The 27,196-nt window shown below is 40.6% G+C and overlaps 1 protein-coding gene across 2 annotated transcripts in view; it reads left to right on the forward strand.

Moving 5' to 3' along the window:
• dera (deoxyribose-phosphate aldolase (putative)) overlaps positions 1-27,196 on the forward strand; it is a 47,485-nt gene that overhangs the window by 19,263 nt on the left and 1,026 nt on the right. For both annotated transcript variants that reach the window (XM_072562192.1, XM_072562191.1), the window contains exon 7: positions 24,223-24,335. In XM_072562192.1, the coding sequence (XP_072418293.1) occupies positions 24,223-24,335 (113 nt within the window). The remainder of the gene's footprint in view (positions 1-24,222; positions 24,336-27,196) is intronic.

Raw genomic sequence — 27,196 nt, forward strand, 5'->3', positions numbered from 1 at the left:
TGGGTAGCACACCTTTTGTGTGAATTGGTGAGTTCAAGTCTGCTATTTAAGATTGTCACTCCAGTACAGTATGGAGGGAGAGCCATGTTGGCAGAGATGCCATCTTTTTTGTGGTAATTCAGTCAAGTCCAGTCTGGCTTTTCTGGTAGATAAGTATGGTGTTAAATGTCTTAAGAAATGAAAAAAAAACTGTCTGGCCAACACCTTGGGCTAGAATCAGATTATTCTGTATATGTGATCCTGTTGTGTTATACTGCACCCCACCATTTGTGCATTACATTGAGATCTTTCTATTTTTAGATATGCAACACCTTATTTCACATGCTTTGTTTCACTGTTTTGGCAAAATTTGCTCCAAGAATATGCACGTTTCTTCTCAAAAAGATATGTGGCATTGAATTGTAGGATGTAAGGAACTATTCCACACACAGTGAGGAAAGAAAAATAATCAAGCTGGTCTTGTATCTCTTAGCAACTTGCTAAATCTGCAGTGCCAGAGGCTCAGAGGATGTCTCATGTATCTGACATTTTGCACAGAGAAAGGTGTGATTAAAATTTTTTTAAAAATTGGTGATGGAGAATGTAGAAAAATGTACATGAGTAGTTTTATTTAATTGTAGCATAACATAATTGCCTGACCAGGCATGTTTGTGGAATTCCAAGGTATCTTTTGTACGTGGCCATTCAGCGCATTGTGTCTGTGCTTGCTCTATCAAAGCTATCCTGTTGGCAATACTTTCCTTGTAATACTTTCTCTTGAAGCCTGCAAATTTTTCCTATTCAATATTCTTATGAAAGCTATCATTGAATCTTCCACCGCCATTTCAGGCTGCACGTAACATGACAAATGTCTGCAGGAAACAAATCTCCTGTGGTTCATTTGCTGATTATCTTAAACCTGTGTCCTCTGCCTACTGACCCTCCGTCCAGTAGAAGAAGTTTCTACTTATAAATCTTTCCAAAACCATATGTAATTTTAAAAACCTCTACTAAATCTTCAGCAAAATAAGTTTGTACAACTTTTTCGTGAAATTTCTGACTTTAGTTTGTCCTTTCTCAACATCAACTTGTCCAACATCCTGCAGTTTATATTCAGTTCCACAAGACTCCTCATCCTGGCTGATTTAAGCTAATGATGTGGAGGAGCCAAATCATTTAACATTGTTTAAGGGTAATGCAGGTCAAGAGCAGCAAATAGATGGGAACACCATCACCTGGTGGTTCATTTGCTGATTTATATTAAACCTGTGTCCTTATTGTTGTGGTTCTGTTCGCCGAGCTGGGAATTTGTCTTGCAAACGTTTCGTCCCCTGTCTAGGTGACATCCTCAGTGCTTGGGAGCCTCCTGTGAAGCGCTTCTGTGATCTTTCCTCCGGCATTTATAGTGGTTTGTCTCTGCCGCTTCCGGTTGTCAGTTCGAGCTGTCCACTGTAGTGGCCGGTATATTGGGTCCAGGTCGATGTGTTTGTTGATAGAGCCTGTGGATGAGTGCCATGCCTCTAGGAATTCCCTGGCTATTCTCTGTTTAGCTTGCCCTATAATGGTAGTGTTGTCCCAGTCGAATTCATGTTGCTTGTCGTCTATGTGTGTGGCTACTAAGGACAGCTGGTCGTGTCGTTTCGTGGCGAGTTGGTGTTCGTGTATAGGGATCGTTAACTGTCTTCCTGTTTGTCCGATGTAGTGTTTTGTGCAGTCCTTGCATGGGATTTTGTACACTACATTAGTTTTGCTCATGTTGGGTATCGGGTCCTTCCTTCTGGTGAGTTGTTGTCTAAGCGTGGCTGTTGGTTTGTGTGCTGTTATGAGTCCTAGTGGTCGCAGTAGTCTGGCTGTCAGTTCAGAAATGCTCCTGATGTATGGTAGTGTGGCTAGTCCTTTGGGTTGCGGCATGTCCTCGTTCCGTTGTCTCTCCCTTAGGCATCTGTTTATGAAATTGCGAGGGTATCCGTTTTTGGCGAATACTTTGTATAGGTGTTCCTCTTCCTCTTTTTGTAGTTCTGGTGTGCTGCAGTGTGTTGTGGCCCTTTTGATTAGTGTCCTGATGCAACTTCGTTTGTGTGTGTTGGGGTGGTTGCTTTCATAGTTTAGGACTTGGTCTGTGTGTGTGACTTTCCTGTAAACCTTTGTGGTGAATTCTCCATTCGGTGTTCTCTGTGCCATCACGTCTAGGAATGGGAGTTGGTTGTCCTTTTCTTCCTCTCTTGTGAATCGGATTCCTGTGAGTGTGGCGTTGATGATCTGGTGTGTGTTCTCTATTTCAGTGTTTTTAATTATTACAAAGGTGTCATCCACGTATCTGACCCAGAGTTTGGGTTGAAGTTGTGGTAAGACTGTTTGTTCTAACCTTTGCATTACTGCTTCTGATATGAGTCCAGAGATCGGTGAGCTAATGGGTGTTCCGTTGATTTGTTCGTATATTTGGTTATTGAATGTGAAGTGTGTTGTGAGGCACAAGTCCAGTAGTTTAAGCATGCCATCTTTGTTGACAGGTTCAACGTCCTGTTGTCTGTTATGTCTGTCCAGCAGGTTGGCTATTGTTTCTTTGGCTAGTGTTTTGTCGATGGAGGTGAACAGTGCCGTTACATCGAATGAGACCATAGTTTCTTCCTTGTCTATGTGTATATTTCTGATGATGTCCAAGAATTCCTGTGTCGATTGTATAGAGTGTCTGGATCCGCTGATCAGGTGTTTCAGTTTCTGCTGTAGTTCTTTGGCCAGTTTGTGTGATGGTGTCCCTGGTAGGGATACTATGGGTCAGAGTGGGATGTCTGGTTTGTGCACTTTGGGTAGTCCATAGAATCTGGGGGTGTTGTTGCTTTCAGGTTTCATTCTTTGTAGGTCAGACCTGGTTATCTGTCCGTTTTTTTGTAGATTCCTCAGTGTGTTGTTTATCCTATTGGTGAGCTGTGGGGTGGGGTCAAACTCCCTCTTTTGGTAGGTGTTGGTATCTGCAAGTAGTTGTTGTTCTTTTTGCATGTACTCTGCTTTGTCCAGGATGACCGTCATTCTGCCTTTGTCTGCTGGCAGTATAATTATGTTCTTATCGTTTCTTAGTGATTTTAGTGCTTCCCTCTCCTTGGTGTTGAGGTTATGTGTTTGTTTTTTTCTTGTTATCAGCGGTACGATACTTTGTCTCACAGTTTGTTGTGTCTCTTCTGTCAGTCCGTTGTTTCTGAGTGTGCATTCTAGTGCTGCTAGGAAGTCTGCTGTCTTGGCGTCCCTGTGGTTGTAGTTGAGTCCTTTGGCCAGTATTGTTCTTTCCGTGTCTGTGGGAGAGGTTTCTAACCCAGGTGTGTATTGTGGTGTCCTCTTCTTTGTGTGTTAGTTTGGCCATTTTTTCTTTTAGTGCCGGTTTTTTGCGGTGTGTGGTCCTGTTCTGTCCTATAATGACAGCCTGTTCTATGGTCCGGGTCCATTCCTGATTGGTGGTTTTTGAAATTAACGATTTTTGGCACGCAATTTCTTGTCTGTATTTGTGTAGTCTGTTGTGAGCGTCTGTAATCATTACCTGGATCATCCTGAATCCGTTCTGTCTGGCTGTGTCCCTGGCTTGTGGATTGTTGACTGGTGGTCTGTATCTGACACACGGTGGAAGGATTCGATTCTTTCGGCATTCATGCAGGAACCGGAGTTGTTCGTATGTGGCGCTTAGGCGGTTGGCATAGGATTCCCATTTCCTAAGGGAGAGACAATGGAACGAGGACATGCCACAACCCAAAGGACTAGCCACACTACCATACATCAGGAGCATTTCTGAACTGACAGCCAGACTACTGCGACCACTAGGACTCATAACAGCACACAAACCAACAGCCACGCTCAGACAACAACTCACCAGGATGAAGGACCCGATACCCAACATGAGCAAAACTAATGTAGTGTACAAAATCCCATGCAAGGACTGCACAAAACACTACATCGGACAAACAGGAAGACAGCTAACGATCCGTATACACGAACACCAACTCGCCACGAAACGACACAACCAGCTATCCTTAGTAGCCACACACACAGACGACAAGCAACATGAATTCGACTGGGACAACACTACCATTATAGGGCAAGCCAAACAGAGAACAGCCAGGGAATTCCTAGAGGCATGGCACTCATCCACAGATTCAATCAACAAACACATCGACCTGGACCCAATATACCGGCCACTACAGCGGACAGCTCGAACTGACAACCGGAAGCGGCAGAGACAAACCACTATAAATGCCGGAGGAAACCGCACAGAAGCGCTTCACAGGAGGATGTCACCCAGACAGGGGACGAATCGTTTGCAAGACAAATTCCCAGCTCGGCGAACAGAACCACAACAACGAGCACCCAAGCTACAAATCTTCTACCAAACTTTGAACTGTGTCCTTATGTTTATACTTTTCAAGCCACTTCATCCTGTCTTGGTCCTTCACTGTTGTTGGGTGAAAATCCTGGAACTCCCTTCCTAACAACACTGTGGGTAGCCCTACACACTAAGGACTGCATTAGTTTAAAGGAGACAGCTCATTATGCATCTTCTTTCTGGCATTTAGGGCTGGCTTAGCCAGCAACACCCACGTCCCATGAGTGAGTTTTAAATAAAATACTGTGGATGCTAAAAATCTGAAATAAGATAGAAACTGTTGTCTGTGAAAAGAGAAACAGTTATTTTTTTCAATTCAGTCATCTTTCATGTGAACAGGAAGAATTTTATGTTCAATTACAGGGACAGCACAAATTGATGGACGAGCATGGGTGGGGGTGGGGTGGTGGTGGTGTGAGAAAGAAGAAAGGTTTGTAATATTGTGGAGGGAGTGGTTTAGAATCGACATCCTCTGCTGAATGCTGAGATTCTCCGGTTTCCGTCTCTTGCTCCCCTTTCTCTCCCTTTTTGCCTTGCTATTGACAACCATTGCTTCAGCTGGTTCAATCTTGTTCTTTTATTTTCAATTTGTATTTGAAATGTGGCTATTGCTGGCTAGGTCTCCATTTCAGCCTTGAAAATTTCTCAAATTCAGTATTTTTAGCCAAAGCTCTTGTCATCTTTCTTAATTAATTTGTCTCCTTATCTCAGCATCTGTTTTTCTTATGCTAATCAGTAGGTTCCTTTGTTTTTAAGGATGCTGTTAAAATACAAATTCTTACTGAGATCCCAAATATCAACAGCCTTAAGCATAGTAAACTCTCCTAAACTCCTGCTTTGTTCTTAGTTTCATTTCATTTTGCCTTCCACAATAAGAGATCATTTTTAGCTTGACCAAACCCTATAAAATTTCAAGCATTTAGATCATGGACCATAAGAAATGTCAACAGGAGAAAGCTGTTTGGCTCCAAACCTGCTGTATCATTGAATAGGATCATGGTTGATCTGACATTCTGCATACCTATTTTCCTACATTTTCTGCTTAACCCTTGATTCTCCTACTGATCAAGAATCTGTCTCAGCTTTAAAAATAGGCAAGTACTCAGTCCCCACAGTGCTCTGTGGCAGGGAGCTCCAAAGACACTCAACCTTCAGAGAAAAAAGTCCCCCTCTTTTCAGTCTTTAATTGGTGCCCCTTTATTCTGAGACTAGCCCTCTGGTCCTAGACACCACCATGAGGGGAAATATCCTCTCAGATTTACTCGAGCTTCTTAACGTTCCAATGAGTTCACCTCTCATTCTTCGAAACTCCAGCGAGTAGAATCCCAACCAGTTTAGCCTTTGTTCCATACCAGGGATTATCTTAATGAACTTTCTCAAAACTGCCTCCAATATCTTTCCTTAAATATGGGAACCAAAGCTGCTCACAGTACTCCAGATGAGGTCTTAGCAGCACTTTGTACTGGTTGCAGTAAGACTTCCCTACTCTTGTGCTGCTAACCCCAACCCTAATCCATCCCTTTTGAAATAAGGGCTAACATTCCTGTTGACTTGCTGCACCTGTGTGTGACCATTCTGTGTTTCATGCACAAGCACTCCCAAGTGTCTTTGTGTTGCAGCTGTCTGCAGTTCTTATTCAAATAATACGTTGTTCTTTTGTTCTCCCTTCTGAAGTGAGCAACTTCACATTTTCCCACATTATACTCCATTTGCCAACTATTTGTCCACTTAGTTAACCTATCAATATCTCTCTCTCAACTGTTTGTACTGCTCTTGCAACCTTTTTTTTGTGTCATCTACAAATTTGGCTAGAATACTTTTGCTTCCATCCTCCAAGTCATTAAAATACATTGTAAACAGTTATGGTCCCAACACTTGTGATCCATGTGGAACCCCACTGGTCACAGGTCACCAACCTGAAAAAGAGCCACTTAACTCCATTCGCTGCTTCCTGCACATGAGCCAATTCTACTTTTGCCAGCTGTTTTCATATCCAATATTCCAGTGAAAAAAGGTTATCTGATACCCTAGTTTCCTCTTCATCTCTGCTATTAATAAATGTCTCCTGTTGTCCAGTTCTGGAATTCATGTAAAGTATGGCATCCAAAATTGTTTTATTTTTAAGCTGTGGCTTGACCAATTATTTATATAGATTTGGCATTTGCCCTTTATTTCACACTGTGTAAGTTGTATTTTTACTTTGTAATTTAGAAGATTGATTGTTCCTTGTTAGCAGAAATGCATTTTCTCTTAAGTACACTAGAATTTTAGCTGGTTTGGATAATTGGAAGTCATTTTAATGCAACACTTCATTTTTATTTTTGCAAGAGCATTCCAGTTGTTCCTAGAGTGCAGGTGAAAGAGGAAATGTGTTTAAATTGAGTGGGTTTGACAAGCTAAATAAAAATGGTCAACATTGGTGAGTTAGTAACTAAAGAATACTTTAACCACAGAGCTATTTCTGCTCACAGAGTGTAACAATGCAGGCCTGGTTTTATATCTGAATGCCATGCAACCATTCAGCAGATGCTTATTTCTTCACAATTCTATTCAGTGATGGGGAGAAAAATAATGTGTGCTCTGTGATTCTTTTGAACAGCACTCCTTTAATATGCAGATGTGTTCTTGTCTCTTCCCCGAATTTGAGTTTTAGTTCAGTTGCATGGCCGTATGTTTTAAATGGAAAAAGTGAAACTTCATTCTTATGGCTAGATTTTGTACTGCAAGAACACGAATTTCCCAGTCATCTGTTAAAATTCACCACCACTGTAGTCTGCATTTTCATGTGGGGATGAACAAGACAAAGTTAGGAATAATTCAGCCTCTTCTAAAATACTCCTGATAAAGGTAGAATGTGAATTTCTGTAAGACTGAATTATTTTACATGTAATCAATTGGTACATGTACAGATATGAAAATGTTTTGGTAATACCTTCTCTCTCCCCTTCCCTGCTCATCTTTCCCAGATCTTTGTATTTGAATCCATCAGGTTTCCATCTCTGTCACAACACCAGACTGCTCTTCTAAGAGTTACAAAAAACATCTTGTGTGAGTCTGACAAAGTTAATCTATCCCTCCTCTTCCTCCTTGACCTGACTACTGCTTTTGACATAGTTGATCACACCAATCCTTTCTCCACTGTCATCCAGCTGGATGGAACTGCACTTGCCTTGTCCATTCTTACCTAGAAAGAAACCAGAGAACTGGCATCAACTGTTTCTCTTCCTTCTCCCTACATGGTTCCTTGTGGTGGCTCCTAAGGCTTTCTCCTTGGCCTGCTTCTATTTTTCATCAATGTGCTGCCCCACAACAACACCCAAAAGCACAATGTCAGGTTTCAAATTTACATGGACAATAGCTATCTCCACACTGCTGCCACCTCTGGATTCCATCAGTCACTTCAAATGACCAGATTTCTTGTCCAACTTCCAGAACCAGATGACCAAAACTTTTCTCAATCTAAATATTAGGAGGCTGGAGCTGTTGTCTTTGGTACCTGCCACAAACTCCATTCTCCAGCCCCTGACTTAATCAATTTTCTCGGACACAGTTGGATATTGACGCAAATTGCTGATAATCTTGATGTTGCTCTTAACCCTGCAATGAGCTTCTGACCACACATTATAACAACCAATTTCCACCTCATTTCCAGGGTGACCCCATCCTTACCTCTATTCACCAACTGCAACTCTCTGTCAAGTCTAGAGGCCTGTGTTACCTCTAGACTTGATAATGATCATGTTTCCTTCTGACAACCTCCTTAAATTGAATTCAGCTGCCACTGGGCTAGGAGCAAACAGGTGGGACTAGTTTAGTTTGGGATTATGGTCAGCATGGACTGTTTGGACCAAAGGATCTGTTTCCATGCTCTATGACTCTGTAAGTAGCATTTACCCATCACACCTGTGCTCACCTTGCCAAATTGAGTCATGCTTCGATTTTTAAGTGTTCGCCATTGTTTCCAGATCTCCTCTTGGTGTTAACCTTCCTGATGTCTGTAACCACCTGCACCCTGCGATCCTCTGAAGTATCTCAATTATCCAATTTTGCTGATTCATGACAGCTGTGCCTCCAGTTGCCAAGGGCCCAAACTCGGGCATTTTCTCGGAGAAAGTGAGGACTGCAGCTGGAGATCAGAGCTGAAAATGTATTGCTGGAAAAGCGCAGCAGGTCAGGCAGCATCCAAGGAGCAGGATAATCGACGTTGATTTTTCATAAATGCCATGTTTACTTACACTTACTGTGGTTACAGGAGAAGGAGAAGACTGCAGATGCTGGAGAGTCAAAATCGAAAAGTGTGGCACTGAAAAAGCACAGCAGGTCAGGCAGCATCCAAAGAGCAAGAGAGTCACCGTTTTAGGCTTAAGTGCTTTATCAGGCTTATGCTTGAAATATCGACTTTCCTGCTTCTCGGACCTTTTGACTCTTTACTGTGGTTACAGCCTCACTAGAAAGGTTTGCAACATAGTGCATACAGCAAGCTAAAGAAGATTCAGAAGCATTAATGATTCAAATCCACTGGCAAAAATACAACATCTTCATCTGTGAGCACAGGCACATTTTCAAAATCTGCTCAACTTGACTGTTTCTAATTATTTATGAGCAATGAATCAGAGTAAAAAGCAAAGTCGAATCACAAATTGCCAGGTTAGTGGTCGTGAGTGCCAGTTTGTACAAAGCCTTTTGATCCAGGGAGGAATTGATGAGAGGGCCACCTTGCTCAACCAACAAGCACCACCTCCTGTTCACCAGTTTTGAAAATGCTGGCTCGCAGAGGTACATTGTCGCAAATGGCAAGAGTACAACAATAGCATGGTCAGAGATCTTTGAATATTCATGTACCACAGTCAGCCAAAACACACACTATAACACCTCTCCAGACTTCAGCTTCATTGTGGGATCCATCCATAAATCTGATGTTAAAAGGAAAAATCGGAATGCATAGCTTTTGTGATGAATCAGGAGATTGAATGGATCATGCATCCAGTTGTAGTCTTCCATGTTTGTTGAGAAGCAGGAGAATTTGAACTTTTCTTGCACTGCTTAGATGTGTTTGAATGTAAGGCTGTGCATCTTGACAGCTATGTCTGCAGCTGATGATGTTGGTGGAAACAGCGAGAGTGAAACCCCAGCCACTGTCTCTTGACATATGGGCTAATTTTCACCTGAAACCTTGAAGTTTATCACTGGTGGTCAGGATCATCTTGTTCCTCCTTTTGCAATTTAGTATTCAGCTCATTTGAGAAGGCTAAAAATATCTGAAGGATATTCCAACTTAGCTCATCAGTTACCATCAGATTGTAACTTCTTATAAGGCAGTTCATGCGTTGTTGCTCACACTGTGTCATTCCTCTTGTGGGCTCATGAACTTGGGCATGAACCTTCACCAGCATTAACCATTACATCTCCAACGGTAAACTCTTTGACCCTCCTCTCTGCACACAAAATAGTGATCAAATGTGATTTCGATGGCCACGATTTTATGTAATTCACAGCTTGCTCTAATCCAGCAGCTTACTGTGGTGGTATTGTTTTGGCTAAAAGAACTTCACAGTGGAGGATGCAGTGGTTCACCTGAAGGTCAGGATTTTGCTGTTTCAGCTTACTGACACATGCTTTGATTTTTTTCATCATGGGGACTGCTCCGTAAGTGAAAATGCTCGAACACATGGACCAGATAGGTTTGTTTTCCCTCGAGTAGGTAACTTTTACCCTAAATATTTCTTCAATAGGCGCACGAATCAGTGGCTCCTTAGAGTAGAAAAAGTCTCCTCAATGGGTTTCACATAAACATGTCAAATGATGACCAGCAGCTGGCAGTGTGGTTGTATTGGTAGATTCATCAACTTATAAAGCAACCTTCCCAATCGGAGCTAACTTCACTTTCAGTACCTTTCAATATCAGCTGACATGTCATCAATTTGCCATTTAACCATTATCAGTGTGGAACTTTGTTGATTTTATTTGCAGTATCAGCTCCGGTCATCTCATCTATGATTTTTTACATATAGGCATGATTAAGGTTTCTGAAATAATATGGGGCATCTTTGATGTTGCTGCAAGCTCAGCCAGCAGATAACTGGCATCTTGTGGTTTATGCAATACTTGAGCACAGTCCGTCAGGTGTTGGGTCTGCGTGATGTTTTGTCCTCTCAAGCTTAAAGTATTGAATGTGTTTATTCACCAGAGATGGATGTTTCATCTGTAAATGGTGTCTTATTTTGTACCAACGCAGTGCTTGCCAACTTAATCTGTGCAGGTAAGACATTTAAGTAAGTAACAAGCAGCATTGCCTGTCCGTGAAGATCCAAAGTAGACAGGCAAGAGGCTGGAAGAACACAGTAAGCCAGGCAGTATTAGGAAGTGTCGAAGTTGACCTTTCGGGTGTAACCCTTCTTCAGGACCTGAAGTGACAGTTATAGTGACATAACTTTAAAAAAATCCAAAATCATTATTTGCTTTATAATGTGAAAATGTGTCTAGGCAGGGAGACCAGTTTAACAGCCGTAGAGTCTTAGAGATATGCAGCATGGAAACAGACCCTTTGGTCCAGCTCGTCCACGCTGACCAGTTATCCTAAAATAATCTAGTCCCACCTGCCAGCACTTGGCCCATATCCCTCCAAGCCTTTCCTATTCATGTACCCATCCAGATGCCTTTTAAATGCTGCAATTGTACCAGCCTCCACCACTTCCTCTGGCACTTCATTCAATACACGCACCACCCTCTACATGAAAAAGTTGCCCCTTAGGTCCCTTTTAAACCTTTTCTCTCTCACTCTAAACCTATGCCCTCTAGTTCTGGACTTCCCCCACTCCCAGGAAAAGACCTTGTCTGTTTACCTTATCCATACCCCTCATGATTTTATAGACTACTATAAGATCACCCTTCAGCCTCTGATGCTCCAGGTTGAACAGCACTAGCCTGTTCGGCCTCTCCTTATAGCTCAAACCCATTCAGCAACTTTGTGCCTCTTTCTTGCATGTGTGTTGTTTCGTCTCTGATCAGAACTATGGAAACTCATTGCACATGCTCATACCAAATGTTTAGTCCTACGCATCCTGTCAGAAGGATGTTGTGAAACTTGAAAGGGTTCAGAAAAGATTTACAAGTGTGTTGCCAGGGTTAGGGGTTTTGAGCTATAGGGAGAGTCAGAAGAGGCTGGGGCTGTTTTCCCTGGAGCTTCAGAGGCTGAGGGGTAATCTCGTAGAGGTTTATAAAATTACGAGGAGCATGGATAGGATAAATAGACAAGGTCTTTTCCCTGGGGTGGGAAGGTCCAGAACTAGAGGGCATAGGTTTTGGGTGAGGGGAAAGATATAAAAGGGACCTAAGGGGCAATGCAGAGCGTGGTAAGTGTATGGAATGAGCTGCCAGAGGAAGTAGTGGAGGCTGGTACAATTACAGCATTTAAAAAGCATCTGGATGGATATATGAACAGGAAGGGTTTGAAGGGATATGTGGCAGGTGCTGGCAAGTGGGACTAGATTGGCTTGGGATATTTGGTTGGCATAGACGAGTTGGACTGAAGGGTCTGCTTCCATGCTGTACATCTCTATGACTCTATGTGCAAGCTGGCTGCATCACAGAGTGTTTTTCCTTTCTCCATTGCATGTACAAAGACAAAGGTCAGCAGGTACAGTCTTCAATAATAGACACAGAGAAGAGAAGGTCTTCAGAATTACCCAGATAAAGCAGTGCTGCTTCCTGGAGATTTTGCAGCTCACTTCTCACCTGTTGTGCCACAGCTCACCAATTGAAAATCACTCTTTTAAGATACTCCATATCTACCTTGTATGTCCATGATCTTTGGCCATCTTCCCAAATATCTGTGATAAATATTGGTATGGAGTTCATCTTGCTGTCCAAAAGGTGTTAATAGTTACATAGTAACTTAATATTTGGTGCCTAAAGGAGCTTCATTAACAATATCAGATTCAAATATGTTGAGAGTTTGAGGTCAGCTGAAAAGGATATTTTTATTTTCAGTTTGAGAGTATCATGCATTGGGAGTGTTTAAATGTTTCACATTAGTATTCAAAAAGTAGCTTTGAAGATTTTTTAAATTTTGCAGTAGGTGGTGCTGTTACTTGTGGTCTCTCTCCCTTGAAAGTCAGAAATTGATCTTACTATTAAAGAGCTGCTTGGCAGAGTGAACATAATATCGAGATATTCATTTATATAACCCCAGTTTATTTTTTGTTACCGCTTTTTCACTGGCCCATGCCCTCCTGTCACTAGCCTTGTATCCTGGTCTGTAATGGATTTTTAAATGGAAAAGACAGGAAGATGGTCTGACTCCATGGCTACCTCTACTACATCTCTTAATCAGGCCACTGCAGCCACTTAGCCAAGTTCAATTGCTACAGTCCAAAATAAAACTGCAAATACCATTGAAAATCAGCTACCAGGATAGGCTTTTTTTTGTGAACATGCTAGGCAGTAGACTGTAAGAATTGTGCTTCATATACTCAGTAGCATTCATATAACAAAAGTAAGGGTGGACACCAAAGATTAGCCTTTCCAGAGGGGGAGAGAGATATTAGCCATCTATTCAAGCACCCGTCCAACCTTCTGTGAAACAGCTTGGAAAACGTGCAGGTAAGTTCACCCAATTTCCAAGCTAACATTTACCATTCAGCAGCCAAGAACAGACTATCTGCTTATTTGTGTTTTATGACATTTCTGCACACTGGTTGCTGCAGTTGATCCTTAACACTCACTGCGCAACAACAGTTCATTGCTGTAAAGTCACAGAATCGTGCAGCATGGAAACAGGCCTTCTGGTCCAACCAGTCCATGTCAGCCATGTTCCCATACTAAACTAGTCCCATCTGCCTGCACTTGGCCCAGATCCCTCCAAATCGTTCCTATTCATGAACCCATCCAAATGTCTTTTAAATGTAAGCTGTACTTGCATCCATTACTTTCTCTGGTAGTTGATTCCACAAACCACTCTGTGGGAAAAAAAGTTGCCGCTCCGTCCTTTATAAATCTTTCTCTTCTCACATTAAAATATGCCCCCTAATTTTGAACTCCCCACCATCGGGAAAAGATCATTGTTGTTCATCTAATCTGTACCCCTCAAGATCTTAGACACCTCAGTAAGATTGCCGTTCAACCTTCTATGCTCCAGTGAAGTAAATCCAAGGCTTTCCAGTGTGTTTTTATATCTTAAACCCTCCATTCCCGGTCACATCTGGTAAATTTTTCTGAACCTGTCCAGTTTAAGAATACCCTTCCCATAACCGGGTAACCAGAACTCCACACAGTACTCCAGAAGAGGTCTCAGTAATGTCCTGTACAACCTCAACAACATCCCACCTTTGATACTCAAAGGTCTGAGCAATAAAGGCAGGCACACCAACGCTGCCTTAACCATGGTGTCTACCTGCAAATTTCAAAGAAGTATGTATCTCAACTCCTTGGCATCTCTTTTCTACAACACTACCCAGAACCCTACTATTAATTGTATAAGTTCTGTCCTTGTTTGTGGTGCCAAAATGCAAGACCTCATATTTATTCAATTTTGGTGTCATCTGCAAACTTCCTCACCATGCTCCATATATTCTCATCCAAATTGTTTATATAAATGACAAACAAAAGCAGACCCAGTACTCATCCCTGTGGAACACACTGTTTTGGGACTTCCTGAGGAAAATAAAAGCCAGGTCCTTATTTTTTTGTGTTGCAAAGGCACCAGTGCTGAACATGGCATTCCAGAGATAAACAGAGGCAGATTCTCTTACACTCCAAACGCCTATCCTAATCCATAAAGCTTTTCTATCCCATTGCATGCTTTCGGTCTGAGTTACAGGGCTTGATCAGTAGTTTGTTCAGTGCTAAAATTTACGTCTTCAAATGCTTTTTAAAATTCTGGTCTTGTATTTAATATCATTTTATTGCACTCATTCATGTTTGTCTGAAGCTTTATTTTGACCATTTTACATGTCTTGAGCAGATGAACAAACAGCATTTTTTGTGAAGGGAAAACCAATTCAGATGAAGATGATAAAATTGTTGTGAAAGAACAATCACACTGTAATTGCTGTGGAAAATAAGCTCCTTACCTCCCTTACACTCAGAAAAATGCTTTAAATTATGATTTATAAAATAGATTTAAAGAGTATATCACAACTATGAAAAACTACTTTTGTGTGGGAACATGTTTTGTTCACAGATTCACCGAGGCTTCTTAGACAGCACTTTCCAAACTCTCAGCCACTTTCACCTAGAAGGACAAGGGCAGCAGATACATGGGAATACTGCCACTTGCAAGCTCCCCTCCAAGCCATCACCATCCTGACTTGGACATCTTTTGCTGTTCTTTCACTGTCATTGGGGCAAAATTCTGGAACTCCCTCCCTAATGGCATTGTGAGTCTAACTGCAAAACATGGATTACAGCAGCTCAAGAAGGTAGCTCACCACCACCTTCTCAAGGGCAACTAGAGATAGGCAATACATGCTGGCCCAGCCAGTGACATCCACATCCCACAAATGAACAAAAAAAAATGACTTTTATTTGTAGACTAAATAAAGAGTGAAACCTAATTCGATGTTGATGCAGTGAGCTGGAGCGAAACCTTCATGCTTTCACTTCATGTCTTCTTCATATACCAACTGTGACCATCAGAATAGGAAGGGAAGAGCTCACAGATTCCTGCCCATTATAAAGTTTTCTTTCCAAAAGCTTTGTCATGTACATATGTTTACTGCTGCATTGTAAGAATGAATATATTTAACACTTAATGCACTAACACCCTTGGCTTTTAGCAAGATAACTTGCAGTATCTTGTTTTAATTTGCACAGAAGTTGCTGTGTGCTTTCTGATTCTGTCAGTTAAGGTAATGAAGACCCTCATGTACCGTTCATCTTCAAACCTATGTTAGGTCCTCCAGTTAAGAAACATAGGAGGAGGAGTGGGTCATTTAGCTAATTAAGCTCATTGATGGATGATGCTGCTGAAAATGTGTTGCTTGAAAAGCGCAGCAGGTCAGGCAATATCCATGGAGCAGGAGAATCGACGTTTCAGGCATGAGCCCTTCTTATGGAGATTGGTGGGGTGGTAGATGAGGACCAGTGGGGTTCTGTCCTGGTGGAGATTGGAGGGGTGGGGCTCCAGGGCGGAGGAGCGGGATGTGGAGGAGATGCGGTGGAGAGCATCGCCAATCACTTCTGGGGGGAAATTGCGGTCTTTGAAGAAGGAGGCCATCTGGGTTGTACAGTATTGGAACTGGTCCTCCTGGGAGCAGATGTGGCAGAGACGAAGGAATTGGGAATATGGGATGGCGTTTTTACAGGGGGCAGGGTGGGAGGAGGTGTAGTCTAGGTAGCTGTGGCAGTTGGTCGGTTTATAGTAAATGTCCGTGTTGATTCGGTCGCCCGAGATAGAAATGGAGAAGTCTAGGAAGGGGAGGGAGGATTCTGAGACGGTCCAGGTAAATTTGAGGTCGGGGTGGAAAGTGTTGGTAAAGTGGATGAACTGTTCAACCTCCTCGTGGGAGCACGAGGCAGCGCCAATACAGTCATTGATGTAGCGGAGGAAAAGGTGGGGGATGGTGCCAGTGTATCTGCAGAAGATGGACTGTTCCACGTATCCTACGAAGAGGCAGGCATAGCTGGGGCCCATGCGGGTGCCCATGGCTACTCCTTTGGTTTGGAGGAAATGGGAGGATTGGAAAGAGAAGTTGTTCAGGGTGAGGACCAGTTCAGTCAGTCGAAGGAGGGTGTCAGTGGAAGGGTACTGGTTGGTACGGCGGGAAAGGAAGAAGCGGAGGGCTTTGAGTCCTTCATGATGGGGGATGGAGGTGTACAGGGACTGGATGTCCATGGTGAAGATAAGGCGTTGGAGACCAGGAAAGCGAAAATCATGGAGGAGGTGGAGGGCGTGGGTGGTGTCCCAAATGGATGATCCTCTATTTCAACACAGTAGACCTTCACACTCCCATAGCTCTTGACACTTTTAACTTCTGGAAATCTATCTGTCCCTTTCATGTTTCCATCTTGACTTTGTATAATTTAATTGGTATTTTTAAGGATTCTTCCTCCAGTTTTAACCCGTGGGGTTACATTTACCACTATCCAATCTGCCAGGTCTGTTCCAGAATATGCAGGATTTTGGAAGATGGCAATTCATTGCATCTACTATTTCCTTAGCCAACTCCTTTATTACCCAGGGATGGAAATGATCAGGTCCTGGGGATCTATCTCTCTTGGCCACATCAACTTCTCCAGCTGTTTTTTTTTTAAATAATACTAACCTTAACTTATCCTTTTCTAGCATTTTTGTGATTTTTTTGTGTGTTCAACTGTGATGACGGAACAAAAATAGTTGTTTAATTGCTCTGCCATTTTCTTGTTTTCCATTTTGAATTTTCCTTTCTTGGACTTAAGGGCCGACATTTGTCTTTACTAATTTTTTTTTCCTCTTTTTACATAGTTTATTGAAGCCTTTTCAGTCTGCTTTATAATCCTTGCAACTTTCCTCCCTTCCTGATCCTCCTACAAATTCTAATTTCTCCCAGACCTCAAGCTTGCTGCTTTCTTCTGTCAACTTCGTCAGGCTCCTTTTTGGATTTAATGCTATCCTCAATTTATGTTGTTAACCACGATGGTCACATTTTCTATTCTGCTTTTTCATCCAAAAGGAAGGTATATCTGCTGCAATGCATGTACTTGTTCTTTAAGTATTAACTATTGCATGTGCACTTCATCTGTTCGACCTTTAAATGAAGCTATCTTGTTATTAACAGCCAACACACTCCTCATACCTTGGTAGTTTCCTTTATTTAAAGTTAGGACCCTAGTTTTGGATTGAACTACTTCACTTGAATGAAGATGTTTAACTGAATAACAGTTTTTTGTTTCTCTGTCCAAGATGCATCACTGTAGTAAAAGAGAGTACACAGGAGGTCATTCAGTATCTGCGAATAAAAAATACAGGTTAGCCCTTTGTGTGTGAGTCTCCTCCAGCAAAGTCAATTTTGCTAAGATTGAGAAACTACAAGTAAGGCATGTAGTTTTAAGAAATTTAATCTTGTCTTTTGCTTGATGATGCTGACTGACCTGCTGGATATGTTCAACATGTTCTGTGTTTATTTTGGATTTCCATCATTTCATGTATTTTTATTTGTATTCCCGTACCTACAAACTTCTTTGGAGGCCAAGACACACTCCTAGGCTTTCCAGAATTGCTCTTTTTCTCGGTTTTTGACTATTTCCATTCAAAATCTTTTGTAAAGTTTCACTAACTGGCGTCTGGAAAAGAGGATGATCTAGCTTCAATTCCTGTTTCATGTCATGGATTCCTCTGTGATCACTGTTCAGTTGAGTTGTGAATGGGATGGATGGAGAATTCGTGAGACATCGCCAAAGAAGGGGCTGTTTACAAAGGAAATAACACAGAACATTTCTTTAATGAACTGAAAAATGTTAATCTTGTCCTGTTCAGTATGACTCAGATTTAACAACTTACTATGCAGAAACCTACAATACTTGTCAAAGTCTGAAATAACAGACAAGCTGTCGTTTGACTACAGCATAATGTAATAATTTTCATTTTAACTTTCTAGTATGCTGGCCCACAGTTGAATCTGTTAGCCAGTTGGCTTTAATTGCCTCCTGCATTATCTTGTATCTTTTTTATTAATTGCACAAGTCATTAAAACATTATGACATTGAACTTGTTCTTTTGAATATTACGCCACCCCCAGCCCACCAGCGCCATCATCACTATTACCTACCCAGTACTGTTAAACAGGACATTTCTCATTGGGAACGCTTTCCAGCAATGCAAGAACAGAAACATGAGCTTTGGTCATCAGTTATGAAACAGAAAGCAAGTTCTCAAAAAAACCAAAATATAATTTCATTCTTTTTATCATAATTGAAGATAAAGTTGATTATAACTAATTGCATACTGATCTGCTTTGAAAATTAATTTAACATTTTTTCCACATAATATATTCTTTTGCTCTGGTCTTTTCTCATTAAATAATCCATGACTTAGAATTTTAAAGTTAGAGTAATAATTTGATACATTAATCTTTGGAGTCAGTAATTTTATATCACACTTCACACAGTCTTTTAGTTTGCAAATGAATAGTTCTTTAATTCTGGAAAATGTATTTAAAAAGCGTTAGCCATTAAGTGATAATTAAGAAAGATGAGTACAAAGGAAATAACACATAGAACATTTCTTTAATGAACTGAAAAATGTTAATCTTGTCCTGTTTAGTGATGAGGTGCAGAATTGCAGCTAAAATCCTTGGAGAATTGAAGCAAATGAATTCAGTAGTGGATGTAATTAAGACACATTGTGAAGCATCGAGAATAAGAATGTTATCTATCTTTTTCATCAAAAGCTGATTATTAAATGTCATAAGGAAAATCTGATTATAGACTGTATAAAAGATGAATTTGCCTGTGTAAAAATGAAGAAGAAAGCCGACTGAGGCAGCATAAAGAAGTGCTCCCTTATTTTTGAAGTAAAATCCCTAACAAAAGAATCTTTTTTTCAGCAGAAGTATTAATTTATGTTTTGAAATGTTACATTTGGATTTCAGAGAGATAGAAACGATGTTCAAGTGGTTTGTATTATTACTTATAATCGAGTGCATAATGCAATTTCAGAATTGTACCCTTTTCAGTGAATCCTAAAAGCATTCCTCCTCCATTTGGCATATGTCTCTTCCCCCATCTCGAAAGGTAGTTGGGTCTGCTTTGTCGGAGCATAAGACCATAAGACATAGGAGTGGAAGTAAGGCCATTCAGCCCATCGAGTCCATTCCGCCATTTAATCATGGCTGATGGGCATTTCAACTCCACTTACCCGCATTCTCCCAGTAGCCCTTAATTCCTTGTGACATCAAGAATTTATCAATCTCTGCCTTGAAGACATTTAGAGTCCTGGCCTCCACTGCACTCTGCAGCAATGAATTCCACAGGCCCTCCACTCTCTGGCTGAAGAAATGTCTTCGCATATCTTCTGAATTGACCCCTTCTAATTTTAAGGCTGTGCCCACGGGTCCTAGTCTCCCCACCTAATGGAAACAATTTCCTAGCGTCCACCCTTTCCAAGCCATGTATTATCTTGTAAGTTTCTATTAGATCTCCCCTTAACCTTCTAAACTCCAATGAGTACAATCCCAGGATCCTCAGCCGTTCCTCGTATGTTAGACCTACCATTCCAGGGATCATCCGTGTGAATCTCCGCTGGACACGCTCCAGATGTGGGGACCAAAACTGGACACAGTACTCCAAATGGGGCCTAACCAGAGCTTTATAAAGTCTCAGTAGCACATTGCTGCTTTTATATTCCAACCCTTTTGAGATAAATGACAATATTGCATTCGCTTTCTTAATCACAGATTCAACCTGCATGTTTACCTTTAGAGAATCCTCAACTAGCATTCCCAGATCCCTTTGTACTTTGGCTTTATAAATTTTCTCACCGTTTAGAAAGTAGTCCATGCTTGTATTCTTTTTTTCCAAAGTGCAAGACCTCGCATTTGCTCACATTGAACTTCATCAGCCATTTCCTGGACCACTCTCCCAAACTGTCTAGATCCTTCTGCAGCCTCCCTACTTCCTCAGTACTACCTGCCTGTCCACCTATCTTCATATCATCGGCAAACTTCGTTAGAATGCCCCCAATACCTTCATCCAGATCATTAATATATAACGTGAACAGCTGCAGCCCCAACACTGAACCCTGCGGGACACCGCTTGTCACCGGCTGCCATTCCGAAAAAGAACCTCTTATCCCAACTCCCTGCCTTCTGTCAGACAGCCAATCCTCAATCCATGCCAGTAGCTCACCTTGAACACCATGGACCCTCACCTTGCTCAGCAGCCTCCCATATGGCACCTTATCAAAGGCCTTTTGGAAGTCTAGATAGACCACATCCACTGGGTTTCCCTGGTCTAACCTCCTTGTCACCTCTTCAAAGAATTCTAACAGGTTTGTCAGGCACTACCTCCCCTTACTAAATCCATGTTGACTTGTTCTAATCCGACCCTGCTCTTCCAAGAATTTAGAAACCTCATCCTCAATGATAGATTCTAGAATTTTACCAACAACTGAGATTAGGCTAATTGGCCTATAATTTTCCATCTTTTGTCTTGATCCCTTCTTGAACAATGGGGTTACAACAGCGGTCTTCCAATCATCCGGGACTTTCCCTGACTCCAGTGACTTTTGAAAGATCTCAACCAATGCCTCCACTATTTCCTCAGCTGCCTCCCTCAGAACTCTAGGGTATACCCCATCGGGGCCAGGAGATTTGTCAATTTTAAGACCTTTTAGCTTTTCTAGCACTATCTCTTTTGTAATGGCAACCATACTCAACTCAGCCCCCTGACTCCCTTTAATTGTTGGGATATTACTCATGTCTTCCACTGTGAAGACTGACGCAAAGTACTTGTTAAGTTCTCCAGCTATTTCCTTATCTCCATCACTAGGCTTCCAGCATCAGTTTGAAGTGGCCCAATGTCTACTTTTGCCTGTTGTTTGTTTCTTATGTATTGAAAGAAACTTTTACTATCATTTCTAATATTACTGGCTAGCCTAGTAATGGGGGGGGGGGGGTTAACTTTATTCCCATTGAATTCGTGATTACTGGCACTGTGAAAACATTTCAACTTGAGCAAATGGTGGTGTAGGGAAGTTCCACACACCATTTTTGGAAACATCAAATTTTTGCAAGCATTTTGGACATGGTCCTAAAACAGCACTATCCAAATTCTAAATGCAATGTGCAACTGGATCCCTGTGTAGGGAGGGGGGTGGGTTTGGGGGGGTGGGGTTGGGGGGGGTGGGGGCGTGGGGTTGGGGGAGGGGGGGAGGTTGGTGTGTGTGGAAGACACAACACATGTAGTGTCTCTGGTTCAGCCACTGCCCAGATATGTTACTGGCAGTCCCCTGGTCGTCGCTCCCACTCTTCCTTGGGAGGAGGGCGGGTGGGAGGGAGACACTACAGTAGTAGAGTCTCGGGTTTAGCCGCCTTTCTGATATATATGGTCACTGCTTTCCTTCCTGGCTGCCCCTCCAGTCTACGTCACTTCCTCCACTGCTCCCACTCCTTCTCCGCTGCTGCTAGCGCTTAATTGAAGGATTGAACTTAACTCCTAGGCTTATTGCCATTGCTCGTTTTTACATGCTTTGTTGGGAAGAGGCCAAGAGGAATAGAGTTTTTAAGAAAAAATTGAGGTATGTCAATCACTGCATTGTGCACCATGTAACGATATAGTTAAAACATGGACAGTCCACATTTTTAACATGTACTTTAAGCCTAAATTTCCTAAGTACTTGGCCACTGACATACATCTAACAAATTACCCCATAATTTCACTCACCTTGAGACAGAGTCATGCAAGTAACCTTCCTCCATCATGTGTGCTGGAGATATTCCAATTTATTTCCCTCTCTAAAAAGTCTTAAAATCAATTAAGTACTGTAATGTATTAGTAACATACAAAGTTTAAAATGGTGTTTCTAATCTTTTGTGTACTGCTTGTTTCCAAAGATTTAGGTTGCAATCAAAATGGCGAGGGTCACATGATATTACTTCTTTCACAACTTGCAATACTTGTCACCCACCGTGTGATTAACCTCTTTGATTTCCTCCTCACTTCAGTCGCTCCTATTGTCCACACTGGTGTACCTGCTCCTAGTAAAAAAGCTCTTCATAGTATTTCTTCAGAATTTCATTCAACTTAATTTGTGGCCAAATTCCAATCATTTCGCTCTGACAACACTACTCTCCAGAGATCACGCCCAAATCTTTAAGGCTTCACTTGGCAGCCATAATAAGCTCCCACATTCCTACAGAGGGAAAATCTGATGGATAGCATCCATCAGAATGATGTTTTTTGAAAGCTGTCTGGAAGCACGAGCCCTCAATACCAGTGAAATCTTGCCTTCCACAGACTGACATATGCTGCCTTTGAACAGATGGCTTCTTGTGACCTCGCATTTCTTGCAGTAAAAACTGTCACTTTACGCTCATTTCGACACACTGAGTAAATGAGTTTCACTCCCTACACAGGGATCCAGTTGCACATTGCATTTAGAATTTGGATAGTGCTGTTTTAGGACCATGTCTGAAATGCTTGCAAAAATTTGATGTTTCCAAAAATGGTGTGTGGAACTTCCCTACACCACCATTTGCTCAAGTTGAAATGTTTTCACAGTGCCAGTAATCACGACTTCAATGGGAATAAAGTTAAGTATGTGTACCATCTTGGGGATAAATTTAAACATGCATACCATCTCGAGCAAGCATGTGCTTACTTTTCAAATAAATGTTTGATTGTCTCCATGACACTGACTATTTTCAAAGTAGTACTCAGGGGCTCTTATGGTGTACTGGTAGTGTCCCTGTCTCTGGGCTAAGTCCCATCTGCTGTAGAGGTGTGTAATAACATCTCTGAAGAGGTTGTTTAGAAAATATTAAATCATATTTCTGTACTCCGTTGCCACACTTCACATCCAATTAATTATTGCAAGTGTAGCTAGCAGTGTAGATGCATATGGCACTGAATGTACACACAGCAAGATCCCACAACTTGGCCATTCAATTTGTTTCTGGTGGGATTGGTGGAAGGACAGAAAAGAGGGCTTCCTGCTGTTCTTCACCAGCAATCAAAGAAATATCTTTCCAAATCAGAAATTGCTGGAAAAACTCAGCAGGTCTGTGGAGAGAAAGCAGAGGTGTATAGAACTGGACCTGATACGTTAACTTTGCTTTCTCTCCACAGATCTGAGTTTTCCAGCAATTTCTGAATTTGATTCTGATCCCCAGTAGATTTTTCTTTTAAATATCCTTTATTTTGATTACTTTTGTTGTATTTTATAATTGAACATCATAGGCGTGATTATTTTGGCACTACTTGTATCCACTTAAACAGGGCAGTCAGAAATAAGACTTAAAAGGCTGGGAAATCTCAGTAGGTCAGCTACCATCCATGGAGAGAGAGAGAGGAATCCATGCCTTGATTTAACTTCTTATCTCAATTATATGTGTCAAACAATGTAGCGTTTGAAAGCTGTTATACTGAATATTACCTAGATTATTTGTCCTAATCATTATCGGGCTTGAACACAACATTTGACTTGTGGAAAAGTTACTATCAACATTGATTTATAAGGAGAGGCTGGATAGGCTGGCTCTTTTCTCTTTTAGGAGTTTGAGAGGGTGACATATCAAGGTTTATAAAGTTATGATGGGTATAGATAGGGTAAATGGCAGGTGTCTTTTCCCTAGGATGGGTGACTTCAAGAGTAGGGGGCATATTTTTAAGGTGAGAGGAGAAAGATTTAGAGACATGAGGGACAATGTTTTTACACAGTGGTTCGTGTGTACCCATGGATTTGGATGCAGTTACAATATTTAAAAGATATTTGAATAAATACATGAACAGGAAAGGTTTGGAATGATATGGGCCAAACGCAAGCAGGTTGGACTAGTTTAGTTTGGGAACATGGTCAGCATGGACTGGTTGGACCAAAAAGTCTGTTTCCATGCTATAAGCCTGTATGACTGACTGACTGTTTTCTGTACATTGCAGTTTGGTTTTATTTTTTATTGTTCACTTCAAGCTTTTTTTGTAATATCACCAGTCTCTTGTAGAATTCCTGTAGAAAATTAAAGCTGTTGCCACATTTAATTTTATCAAAGTATTTTTAGCAGCACTTTTGTCACTCCTGTTAGAAAACATTTTCTGTAGCCAAATTCTTGTGAATATGGAAGTAGAGAATTAGACACAAAAATCCTTCTGCTTTTGTTTAAAGGATCATCTCCAAATGATAAGATGGTGGTTTTCGATTAAGTTCTGTCATTCCTTTAAATGTGTTTTTAAAATTTATCTTTTAGGTTCTGACTTTATTAAAACCTCTACAGGAAAAGAAGGGGTAAATGCAACATTCCCAGTTGCCCTAGTGATGGTGCGGGCCATCAGAGAGTATTATTCAAAGACCGGTTACAAGGTACACTAGCAATTTGGAAATATTTTGGAATGGAATTTCTAATATTCATCTTGTTCATCGTAATTTAATTTTTTAAAATAAAAATGATTTATTGACTAACAACATAAGCACCGTATAATGAACAATAACAGTTAATTTTGCAATTTCCTAAAATGATTTATTGGATTGAAAGAATTAATTGAAATCTTCGAGTTAGAGCACTCAGACTTGAGTGAAAGACAAAGGAAAATCAAGTTTTTCTATTCTAGTTTAATTGAAAGATCAAGGATCCAGTTTAGTTGGGCTTTTAAGTAAATTGGACAGAAACAACATGTAAAGCTACAGAATGAAAGTGCAGTTGTAGCAAAAATTCAATTATGTTATTAGAGCTATAGAACAGCCCTCAAGTCAAATCTGTATGCAATTAATAATATAATTGCTTGCTTGGAACTAGAATGCTTAACAAGGACTTCTAGTGTGGAGTTGTGCATGCTGTATACTTAATCCTATTTTTACCAGGACATATCAAATTTGTCTCCCCATATTATGGCTTAAGTCACACTGAAGGAAGAAGCAGATTGCTTCATACACAAATAAATGATCACTGTGTTATTTTAAAAAGATTGCAAGCCCTACTGTTTTTGCTTGCATGTCATTTCTCTAAGGATTGAATTAGAAAAAATTTGAATTTCCATGTTCTTGCATTCATTTTGCTATTGCAGCTCATTCAAAAGATTGCTGAACTTTAAGCACAAATTGCTTCAGTGGAAATTGAGCTTGTGTGATGATTTGTACTAGTTATAAAACAAAATTGTACTCCTATGAACAAAACTAACCATGCCAACAGAATTAATTAATAACCATTGGGAAATTTTATGCAATGTACTTGTTTATGGGCCTATGGGAAAACTGTGAATTAAAGACAATGCAGGTTCATTTGGGGGCAGGCGCACTGACAGCTTCTGAATTTTTTTTAACGAAGGAAATGATTATTGTTCTTTAGTAAAATTAACACATAGTTCTATATTCTTTTAAATATAATTTTTGATAACACTTAGATGTTGGGTTGACTGATTAAAAGTGTTTTTTTTAAGTAAATTTATTTTCAGTTGTACAAACGTCACAATACCTATTTGGCACCTTAAATCTATCAAAGAATATTTCAAAACAACTTTTTAAAAAAGAAGCATTCTTAAAATACTGCACAATTTTATTGGTGTGAAAATACGTTTTGAGTGGAAATGACTACAGAAAAGAAGACATGCTTGAACATATGTATAAATTTCAACCTAAATTGACATTTGTGTCTCAAGTTGAAAGACTACACCTATGTGCTTATATGTCTTTAGCTGTTAATGTTGCAATACTTTTGAATCTTGAATTCCTTTTAAAAGTGCACTTCTCCAGGTGCTGTTCTTTTGTTAAGTCAATAAGCGAAAAGTTATCAGGGTTAAGAGGAATGGAGACTTGAGGTGACAATCACATCAGCCATGATCTTATTAATGGTGCAGCAGGCTAGAGAGACTGAATGAACTGCTGCTCCTAATTTGTATATTTGTATGCAGTTGCTGCAAGTATATTTAATCATTAAACAAGTACTTAATTCCCTTTTGAACTTCGTTTCCTTCAATTTATAAAGACTCAATAGAAATGTACAGCACGGAAGCAAACCCTTCCGTCCAACTTGCCCATGCCGATCAGATATCCGAAATTAATCCAGCCCCATTTGTCAGCACTTGGACTATATCGCTCTAAACCCTTCCTATTCATATACTCATCCTGATGTCTCTTTAAATGTTGTAATTTTACCAGCCTCTACCACTTCTTCTGCCTCATTCTATACATGCACTACCCTTTGTGTGAAAAAGTTGTCCCATAGGTTTAAGGTGACAGGGGAAAGATCTAAAAGGGAACTATGCCCTCCAGTTTTGTACTCCCCCACCCCAGGGAAAAGACCTTGTCTATTTACCCTATCCATGCCCCTCAAGTTTATATACAATTGAGTTATTAGTATTAATTTAACAGGTATTGGAATAATAACTAAAAGACCGGTTTGTTTTATTCTGACTGCAAAGAAAGTTTGTCACATAGTTCAAAGTTTACTTTGTACTTCATAATTGGAACTCCTTCCTCTATACTACTGTTGAAGTTTTAGCTGTACTGAAGATTTGAAAGGACTTTTTTGTGTGATCTCAATCAATTGTCAATAATGATTAAAACCAATGCTTTTCTATTAGTCAGATGGCCTGCATACTAATAATATATATTTCTTCAACTGCATAGTGTTAAGTTTAAATTATGATATCATGTGTATTTTCCCTGCTAAAAATTGGATGATGTTTTTGGACAATAATAATTCTTTGTTCACAATATATTTTATATATGACCTCAGCATTTGTCTGTCTTCAGCTTGAGGTGACATCAGCAGTGAATTCTGACTGTTTGTTCTCTGACCCAGTTTCCCCAGAGTGATAGTGATACAGCAAGTTCATAGTCATCTGTCTGTCTGGAGATGAGCTGGTCAGCTGGAATAGGATTTTAATTTTATTAAATCAGCCAGTCATGCATAAATTATTTTAGAAAAGCTGTTACTTCCCATATTCTGGCTTTGGAATGACTGGATCCTGAAAGTAGGATGTATTGTTCAACTCCTTACAAAGATCATTTTGTATAAAAAGATGTAGCTGGCAAGCTAGTTACAGTAAGGTCATAGAGACTAGCTGCAAAACCTGATTACTATGATTCATCCTTCAATATTTTGAATGGTTTTTGGTTATTTTAGTATTCACCATTCAAAAAGTAGGTTGTAAGCTTTAAACAAGTAGCAGCTTTTTTTTCACTTCTCTAAGCCTGTAGTCAAGTTTAAACAAACTACATTGCAT

Source organism: Chiloscyllium punctatum, chromosome 44 (assembly GCF_047496795.1).
Source record: "Chiloscyllium punctatum isolate Juve2018m chromosome 44, sChiPun1.3, whole genome shotgun sequence".
Lineage (NCBI taxonomy): Eukaryota > Metazoa > Chordata > Chondrichthyes > Orectolobiformes > Hemiscylliidae > Chiloscyllium > Chiloscyllium punctatum.